This window comes from Electrophorus electricus, chromosome 2 (assembly GCF_041902795.1).
Source record: "Electrophorus electricus isolate QZ-2024a chromosome 2, ASM4190279v1, whole genome shotgun sequence".
In the NCBI taxonomy this organism is placed as follows: domain Eukaryota; kingdom Metazoa; phylum Chordata; class Actinopteri; order Gymnotiformes; family Gymnotidae; genus Electrophorus; species Electrophorus electricus.
Window position 1 is genome coordinate 37,799,141 of NC_137498.1, and position 10,323 is coordinate 37,809,463.

At 41.5% G+C, this 10,323-nt stretch overlaps 1 protein-coding gene across 1 annotated transcript; it reads right to left on the minus strand.

Annotated features, from left to right (window-relative positions):
* Positions 1-6,808: 6,808 nt before the first annotated feature.
* On the minus strand, positions 6,809-9,587 carry arl4ab (ADP-ribosylation factor-like 4ab). The gene is made up of 2 exons (XM_027006307.3): positions 9,293-9,587; positions 6,809-8,493 (listed from the first exon to the last, which is right to left on the minus strand). The coding sequence occupies exon 2, from the start codon at positions 8,477-8,479 to the stop codon at positions 7,874-7,876; it is 606 nt and encodes a 201-aa protein (XP_026862108.1). The 5' UTR covers positions 8,480-8,493; positions 9,293-9,587; the 3' UTR covers positions 6,809-7,873.
* Between the last annotated feature and the right edge of the window lie 736 nt (positions 9,588-10,323).

The following is a 10,323-nucleotide window of genomic DNA, read 5'->3' on the forward strand; positions in this document are numbered from 1 at the left end:
AAAGGTATTCACTCATCCATCCAAATCATTGAATTCAGGTGTTCTAATCACTTCCATGGCCACAGATGTATAAAACCAAGCACCTAGGCATACAGACTGCTTCGACAAACATTTGTGAAAGAATGGGTCACTCTCAGAAGCTCACTGAATTCTAGTGTGGTACCATCATAGGATGCCACCTGTGCAACATGTCCAGTTGTGAAATTTCCTCAATACTAAATATTACACAGTCAACTGTCAATAGTGGAAGCAATTGGGAACGATAGCAACCCAGCCACAAAGTGGTAGGTCCCGTAAAATGACAGAGCGAGGTCTAAAGCATCGGATGCCACTGGACTCTAGAGCAGTGGAAACATGTTCTCTACAGTGACAGATCACGCTTCTCCGCCTGGCTATCCAATGGACGAGTCTGGATTTGGCAGTTGCCAGGAGAACGGTACTTGTCTGACTGAATTGTGCCAAGTGTAAAGTTTGGTGGAAGGGGGATTATGGTGTGGGGTTGTTTTTCAGGAGTTGGGCTTGACCTCTTAGTTAATGCTTCAGCATACCAAGATTTTTAACAATTTCATGTTCCAAACTTTGTGGGAACGGTTTAGGGATAGTCACTTCCTGTTCTAACATGACTGCACACCAGTGCAGAAAGAAAGGCCCATAAAGACATGGATGAGCGAGTCTGGTGTGGAAGAACTTGACTGGCCTGCACAGAGTCCTGACCTCAACCCAATAGAACACCTTTGGGATGAATTAGAGCGGAGACTGCAAGCCAGGCCTTCTCGTCCAACATGTATCACACCTCACAAATGCGCTTTTGGAAGAATGTTCAAAAATTCTCATAATAAACCTTGTGGAAAGCCTTCCCAGAAGAGTTGAAGCTGTTATAGCTGCAATGGATGGGCAGATATCATATTAAACCCTATGGATTAAGATTGGGATGTCACTCAAATTCATATGTGTGCGAAGGCAGACAAGCGAATACTTTTGGCAATATAGTGTATATGTTTTGTGGTTAGTGCTCCAGTCACATACACAGCATTGTGCTCTCCTGTTTTCCAATCTAAATGAGCACAACAAGTTTATTTCCTTACACCATTTGTTAATTTGGTTTCATTTGGGGTTTGTGACCCATATGACGACAGTGTTTTATGGTGATCTGCAGTGCAAGATTACTGTGCCTCGTTTCCCCCTGCAAATCAAATGTGATAATGAGTCATTGCTCAATGGTTTTTCCTGCTGAGAGGATAATCCTACTGGTCCACTCCAGTAGACATACTCCACATGAAACCTACCTGCACACAAACACAGCACCTCACACGTTGCCACTACAGATAACTGTCAATCAGTCATTACCACATTGACACCAGCCTAATTGCAAGAATGTGTGGATCCAAAGATGGTGGTCACAGGCAACCCCATGTTTTTCAAGTGGCAAGCATGCCGCCAGTGTCCCACTCTGCTTTCAGAGATGACTGCACTGTACCAATAGAGTATAATTCAGCCAGTGTCAATGTGATTGCAAGGCCTCTAGTTCTCCCAGCTGAGTGTGCAGGAAACAACAGTGTAAGGGCCAAGAGTTGGTAAATGATGTCCAGACACAACAGTTGGTCAGGCACATCAGACACTGCTTTAAAGAGGGCATGGGCTGAAAAAGGTAAGGCTGTACAATGAGAATCTGATTATTAAGAGGCATTTAGGCAGAGTACCTTACACAGCATGAGATTGAGTGCTTTAATTAAGTGTTTGAATGTTTCATAGAGGGGATATCTAAAAGAAACTGTTTGTTATTGTATGGAGACTTTTCTTTTTTTAATTTTGAGCCTAGGAACTCTATTATATTATTTAGCCTTGGTTGGTTAATGATAAAAAAAATTTTTTTTAAACTAATGTTATCAATCATTATTTTTATTATTAGCTGGCTTATACTAGTAATACCTCAATCTGTATTAATACTTCCTTGACATGTTAATTTACTTAATATTTTAGAAGTTGATAGGACAGTTTGTCTCTGTCCACAAGAAATCTTTTATCAGCAGTATTTTTGAGGGAAACTCTTCATTTATAGATTCAAAAAAGAGTAAGATGTCTTGACTGTCTGCAACACACATCCAGTCTTGACCACTCCTCAACAGGAAGCTCAGGACATCCCCACCCTACATGAGAACAAAAAGTCTACCAGACAAAACAGGCCAGCATAGTTCCTGTATCCCCTAGTGCCCACGCCAAGACTACACATCCCATGGTTCAGCCAGGAGCCCTATCAAATGTTAGAGGATTCATTCAAATTAACATTTTGTCCCATGACTGCCTGGAGCCACCTGCTAACAATGCCACCCGCTAACAAAGCACTAAGAACTAAACAGATTTTAAATTATGCCCTGTAAACCTTGATATTTATTTCTAGACATATTATGCACCATTTTTTTCTGTTTGGATTTTCCTCACAGAATGTTGATGCTAAGATGTAAATGTAAATGTAAATGTAAATACAATGTAAATGAAAATACAATGTAAATGTAAATGCCATAAATGACAGACAAATAAAAGATATGAACATAAACACTCAGGTTATGCCAATATGCTATATTAGTGTTCATCGCCTCGATATATATCAGTGGATTCTGCCACAGAGACAAATAGCACAAAAAGTACAAAACCTATCCAACAACAAAAGAGGATTAAGACTCATGAAAATATTCACTGTTAATAATTGTCCAAATTAATGACATCACTGCTAGTCAGACATGAAGTTTCCCTTGAATACAAATTATATGAGACTGCAGCTGTCCCAAATGTGCACAACAGATAACAAGCTCCACAAGAAATGCTATGAATATTATTTCCTTTAATACAGTGTGAAGCTCATTAGAGTATGGTTACTAGACTGGCTAAAATAAACCTAGGAGTTGTTAGGAATCACAACTAACCTTATTTGAAGGGCAGTCGAAGAACACAAGCCGAATACTTCTAAGATTCCACTGAGAGCTGCTTAAAGTGTAGAATGGCTTTGAACTGTCAGATGTACTGAGAAATACCCTCACACACATTCTCCCCCTCTCTCGCACATTTTATTTTTCCTTTTGCTTCTTCACTCTCACTCTCACTCTCAGATACTCACATGAATACAAAATTCAAAATCAATCCCTGGCTTACCTCCTTTCTTTTGACACTGTAGATCTGACTACAGTGGGAAAGTATTACCATTAAAACCCAAATACCCTGCTGAAATGTAGGGGAATATCTGGGGAAGGTCACAGGAAAATAGTACATGCTGAAAAGTGTTCTTTTGGAAACGAAAAATACCATAACATATTGTGCTATACACAGATGAGCCATATTACAAAATGATGTGTTCTATCTTAAAAGTTTCAGTTGTCATGATCTCTGACCTCTAATCAGGGAGGCTAAGGAAACGGACAAGGTGGTGTGCACCCTTGCTTCCTGTCCAATAGGACCCAGTGAGTCGACAGAAAAATTAACCTACAGTGGCTTTGAAAGCACCAGTTCATAAACAAGGTAAAACCACAAATATAACTAAAGAGATTATCCCTGCTCCTTAATTGTTAGATTTTCATGTTTGACTGTTTCCAAAAAGTAAGTTGGTGTTCTCTTTCCCTCCCATCTAGCTTTCATGGGTGTTTGAGCCACAGAGGGACCAGGCCAAAGCAATGTTCATCCAGATGAACTGAGCCCGGCCCTAAATGCCTCATGCAAACTTCAGCAGACTTCAAATGCATTTGTTTAGTCATCAATGTACAGGAGCAGGCAGATGTTTGAAATGTACATTTTAAATGTATTACATTATGTAATGCTTCTGAGAACAAAACAGCCTGAAATAAATTAAACTGAAAGCCTACAATAATGTGCAACTTTGTGGGTAACAATGACCTAATTGCCACTCAATAATCATATGTAATTATATCTAAGTTGCCACTATATTTTAGTCATAATAAGTTGCTTTTGGGTGAAAAGATGCACATTTTGATGTGCAGACTCTGTCAGCATAAATCAACTTGAAAATTAAATGTGATTTAAATAGAGGTAATTTCAATTTGCTTCAGTAAGTGGCAGGCTGTGGAAGCACTTGAAATAATTGGCTAGTCATATAATGCCTATATTCTCATTAATATTCTGATTCTTACATACCACAAGAAATATTTTTACAGCTTACTGTACCTCCCTTTTTGTTTTCTCCAAAATGTTTTGCTATAGTCCTTAATTAGTGGAAACACTGTATAAAGTAAATTTATCTAATTATAATATATTACTAAATATATTTATGTAACCAATCGAAGGCTTTAAGTGTACAGAAGCACAGGTTGTGATATTACACAGCCATTTTTTTTTTCAGAGAGGAGAGGGTGGGAGGATTATTCTCAGGAAAGGCTGGGAGTGGTTCCACACTTATCTTTTGCTGCTTTCCCTCCTCATTCAGCCCCACCAACCACACCTCTGCCTGTTAACACCACACGCCTGCACATACATTCACACCTCAGCTACACGGCTGAGATAGACTGCCCCTTTAACATATGGTAATCTGAACTTAAAACAAGACTGTCTTAAGGAGGGAGTCAGATGAATCTGAGAGGGACTAGTGAAGCATCAGCACATCATTGCCTATTTCTGTGAAGTTCAATCTTGTGCCAAAATTTCAACTCATCTTAAGAAGTTGCAGTTTTGATATTATTTCATTGGTCTGTTTCAAAACCACTGATTTCTGTTCATTATAATTTTTTAAGCAACCCACTGCACAAACATATTGACCGTAATGTGTAGGAAATAGACCCAAACCAGGCACCGCTGTTCTTTATAGGTGCTGGTCAAATTAACTATCAGCTTCATTGCTTTGTTGCGCTGTGCTGTGTACCCTTGTCCCTGGAAATAACAGTCAGCATCTGCTATGCAAAAAAAGGTTAACGGCAGATCCGCCATCCTTTCCTCCAAAAAAGGTCTTCTGTTGGCAGTGTTGAGAACGTTTTATGACTGTGAGCAACCTGTTGACATGCTTAAGAAGCCCTTTTATGACAAGGAACAGTAAAATGACATCACACAAGGGCCAAGTGGGCGGGAGTGGAGAGTGGAGGTGTTGGAGTGCGCCAAAAACTGAAACAGTATGTTCGTGGAGTAGGGCAAAGAGCAACAGTAAGTAGTTCTCTGCAGACTATACTCCCCTGTTCCACGTGAAACCTTTTATTCCTTAAAAGTTTAATTACATCACAAGAGCAAAAGAATAGGAATCCATGCCAAGGACCACACTAGTGTAGAAAGGCCTAAGGCTTGTTATGGAAGTATGGGTACAGCTAACCTATTAGTGCTAGTGTGGACCTGATAAACCAGGATTATTTCCACTCATAGTCATGGGAACTAATCAGTTCTGTTTGAGCACTGTGTTGATAGAACTGGGCACTAGGGCACTGGGCACTAGGCAGTCTGCCAGCTTCCTGCAAAGACATATCTACCACTAATACGAGGGGCCTTTATTTTCAGCAAAACAAGGGCATGCTACGTTCTCATTAAAATTCAGTGTATCCACATTGTATGTGAAGTGGAGACTGTCAGGTGTAATTTTCCAGTGTTGCTTTCAACACAAATCAAAGCACACAGTCAAACAGTCAGATCACACTGCTCCCTCCAAAGCCCTGAAGACATCTACACTTCGTTACTGAGTCTAGATGCTGCTACCCTACAAAATGCAAAGACACTGCATTAGGGATTCTCTTTGAAGCTCTTGTAATGTCTCCACATACCATTGCAAGCCAGGACTGGTGTTTTCCATGGTATAAGGTGCAGCATCTCCCATAGAGAAAATCTGCTTAAATATTTCTAAACTCACCACAATAAGAAGTATGTCAATTCCATTATCTCTGTAGCCTGGAGACCTAGCTGGCCTACAGGTGCTACATGTCTTTGTATCTGTTCCATTTTTCTGTCCAGAAAGGTCTGTTGTAATGGGTCAGCTTGTGGACAAGTATTTCTGTGAGCACATCATTGTTCAGAGAGGCATTGTGCTTGTCCAAGAACCAGCTGTCTCAGATCCTTTCCAAATACAACACACAGCTCTGTGGGGGCTCGCAACAAAACCAGTCATATTCAGAACACAACACTTAAGGTCTTACTGTTTATCCCTTCCCTGTATTTTGTCAGACCAAAATGTGAAGCGATAATGCTCATGTTTTCACCAAATATTCAGTTATGGTGTATTGTACCTGTTCATCTTGCATTGTGGATGGTTTAATCTGTTTTGTCATTGGCATTAAGGACTACCTATGCAACACAAGTGGTAAATCATGAGTGGTCCTGTGGGGTTATGTGAAATGGCCTAATTCAAGTCATGCCATGTCATGCTTCTCGCATGCTCAAGTGCAAAACTGGTACCAAATGTAATGAGTAGCAGATTCATTTACTCCCCATCACATTCATCAGGTTTTGTTTGAAGCTGTGGGCTGTATGGGTGGCTAGATTTTTGTGTGTGTCTTTCTGCATGCAAATGTATGCATTGGGGTGGAGACAAGGAAGTAAGTGAACAGGAAAAGTGGCACACAAATCACATGCTTGGAATGGCAGGCATATGCTTCAGTTCACAATGGTACCTGTTTAAGGCACTTCCAACATCCAGTCACTCTAAAGAGGATGAGACCTGTGCCCACTGGCTTATCGGCACAGTGCCTCAAATCATTATTGGGTTAATAAATAGGATAGTAAATGCAATAAACATCAGTGGAATCCAGCAGCTTTGTCACTGCAGTAAAAAGAAGAGAACACCACTCTGGTCATCAATTTAAAATCCAACACATGGTCAAGAAGAAAGCAAATATTCAATTTCAGTCTAGGTGTTTTATTCAAGATGTATAAATTGACACAAATATGAACATCCCTGCATCACACACATACTAAGTGATAAAATGAGACACTTGAGTGTGAAACAAAGTAGGACTTATAAAAACGCTTCTTTTGAAGCAATATATCACATCTTTACGGTCATAAGTTCCATACAAAAATCTGAATTTACAGGTTCATAGACTACAAAAGGGGAATGCTAAAGTGCATTAAATGTAGAGGGAAGCACATGTGTATTGAACTACAAAGAACACAAGTAATCCACTTCTTATGTAGACAGAGAAACTCCAGGAACCATGGCAGAAGTCCTGGGCCCATTTACCTGGCCTTGCTGCTATTCATACTGCAGTGTGCAAAACTGAAGGCATTTTAGCTGGTGAAACACCTTGTTAACATTTTAATTTCAAAATGTCTGTGTGCTCTCAAACTTTGTGATAAAACTTATCCTAGTTCCCCATATAACCACACCTCTGTTGTGCAACAATGGTACTGTAAAGACAGAAAAGGCCCATGTTATACTAACAGAAATGACAGATCGTTTGAACATGTACATTTCACATTTTGGAACACTTAACTTTACAGAGGCTTTGGTAATTTATCCTTTCATCAATTCACATTGTGTCCAAACATAATAGAAAATTAACACTGGAGATAAAAGGGCCTCAACTTCTTCAGGAGTGAGCCATCTTTAATGTAACAGTTTCTATCCAGTGTTTAATGCTAAACAAAAATCAACAAACCGCATGTCCATTGAATTAGCATAACATTTTCTTCATGTAGAAATCCTACGATGTCATCCACACCATGCCATGACTTCTATCCTCCACAACAAGAGTGACAAAACAGTGTTCAGTTGTCGATGAGTGTGCTGTCCCGTATCTTTGGAGTGTGTTCATCTTGCTCCATCAGACTGATAAAACTCAGCCAGCACAAATCAATCCCCCAGTGCACAGTCATTCAGGCGAGCAGCGCATGTCGTGACTGGCCCCAGCCTCGTGGAGTGAGCAAGCCCTGTAGTCCCTTCTCACGTTGACCATCCCAGTCATCTTTTCCGTTTCTGCTGCCTCATCATCTTCCGTCGCTTGACGATCATGCCATGGAGACGCTCCAGGCCCTCCTGCAGGCCTTCGCCTATGATGGCGCATGCTGGTTGGAGATGCCAGGGTGTGTGGCTGCCCAGCTCATGCAGAGCCAGCATCCTCTCCACCTCACCCAGGGGCAGCGCGCTGCGTAGGTCCTGTTTGTTGGCTACCACCAGCACAGGCACGCCTTGGTTCTCCTGGAGCCTCGTGATCTTGTGAAGCTCCGTTTTTGCCTCCTCCATGCGCTCAGCATCCACCGAGTCCACCACAAACACCAAGCCATCAGCACAGCGCGTGTATGAGCGCCACAGAGGCCGAAGCTTCTCCTGACCCCCCACGTCCCAGAAGTGGAAGGCCGCAGTCCGGCCTTTCCCCTCCAGAGTCACTTTGATCTTCTCTGTGTTAAAGCCCTTAGTTGGTACAGTATTCACAAACTCATTGAAGCGCAGACGATACAATACCGTGGTCTTGCCAGCGCAGTCCAGACCAAGAATAACAATGTGCAGGGCCTGGAAGGATGGCAAACAGGAGAAGACGGTGTGAGGCTCTGATAATCCGTTCCCCATCTCGTTCTGCCACGCTGGAGGGGATAAAAGCGAAAGAGGAGACTCACAAGACCAGAAGCCACTGTGCTTTACCAAATATTCACAAGACTTCTCTCATTCCCCCCATGAGGCCACTATAACCTGAAACCAGATCAAAAAGGAGCTGATGCAATGAGACTGGCAGAGAGACTGTAACAGTTCATTGCTTTTCCGCTTTAGAAATTGCTCCTAAGAGGGCAGCGCTACCTCTATGATTCTAAAATGCAAACATCTTTATCCTGGTTTGATGTCATTATGTGACAATGAAGAAGTAAGAATGAGGAATAAAATCAGCGGGGAGCGAGGGACACCATTTGCACATACACATGGAGCGCGCAAGGGTTTCATAGGCTAATTCCTAGTAACACCAATGGCTAACTCCCATTCAACTGTAATAAAATCAGCAATGAATTACAAAAACGCATTCTCTCCCGTCCACTACCTTCTATTCGTGCCAGCTTTCGGAATAAAGCCTATGCAGGTGTTTCAAAAGAATGGAAAAACACTAGTTTGTGTTTGGTTACTGTTTAACAAAATGAATCTGATAAATCGTGCTTGCTGTGTCTTGAATACAGCTGAGAGGCTGTTGCTGGCTGACCATCTGTGAAAGCAGTTGCTGAGAGTAATATCGCCATAAAGAAAAACTGAATTAAGTTCTTTCTTGCGCGCTGCCAACAAGTGATCCGGAATTAAATAAATGAAGCTGCTACTGTTTGTGGTTTATAAACTCAAAATATATCAAACATGCAATCAAACAGCAATGTTTGTGAAAACAGAATCTAATCTGACACCCACCTTGGTCGATATATCGTCTCCTTGGAACAGGACGATTTACCAAGTACAAAGCCGACTATTTCCAAAAAAGGTTGCATTCACACCACGACTAAGCGAGATACCCACAATATGCACTCTTCCAGACAACCACCGCTTCGCTGACTGATGAAGCAAGCGGCTTGCCAGTTCATTTTACTCCTGTTGGTTCAACTAACGATAGACATGAGGTCCTGATTGGTTTACTTCAGTGGCAGTTCGAGGTTTTTATCGACGGCTGATTGGTGAAAAGACACGCCCATCATTCGTTACTGACACACCTAACTACCACCTGTGCCGCTCGCTCAATGATTTACACCTCGATAAGTAGAAATAGGCTATTCAGTCAGTTTTGTTTATTCATTACTTCGTTTCATTCTAAGCCGTTTAATAATAATTTCGGAAATGTAAGCCTACCACGACTGTCTAATATTGTGCCATAATGTCCAGTTAGTCAAATTATAGATCTTTGAAGAAAAAACACTCGGGCGATTGCTTTGTTTTAAAGTCCAGGAAGAGCGAGAGCCAGTGAAAGAGACGCGCCTTCCGATAAACCATTCAACTACAGTGGTGATGAGTTTAGCTGTCACATGGATCACCCAGCTATTAACAGACCTTTGATCTCATTGAGAAACGCAGACTGGCAGGACAGTGACTGGGGTCATACAAATACAGTTCTTCTTTCTCTTGGTAAGAGATTTTAAATGCCTCTGAAATCAAATTCAGTATTGGATAAGTATTTTTCCAACGTTTAAACAGGGTTGATCTGAACACAGAATTAATCTAGGCGTTTTACCTCTTGAGTCGTTTCTTTCACACCTTCGCCCTCGCGCGGTCGTTAACTGCAGCGCAGTGTTTCATGAGATTCCACGTGGAGCCGGCCAGTCCATTATCGGTTTATGGATTTAAGAGCCTGTAGCTAAAGCTGGATTTAACGTAGGCCTCGATTTGTTTCCGGATAAAACTGACACGCCTACGTTACTCACGGAGGTGTCTATTCAGCATCAAAGAAAGTG

Coding starts and splice junctions, on each gene's coding strand:
- arl4ab (XM_027006307.3), bottom strand. CDS start 8,479: ATGGGGAACGGATTATCAGAGCCTCACACCGTCTTCTCCTGTTTGCCA.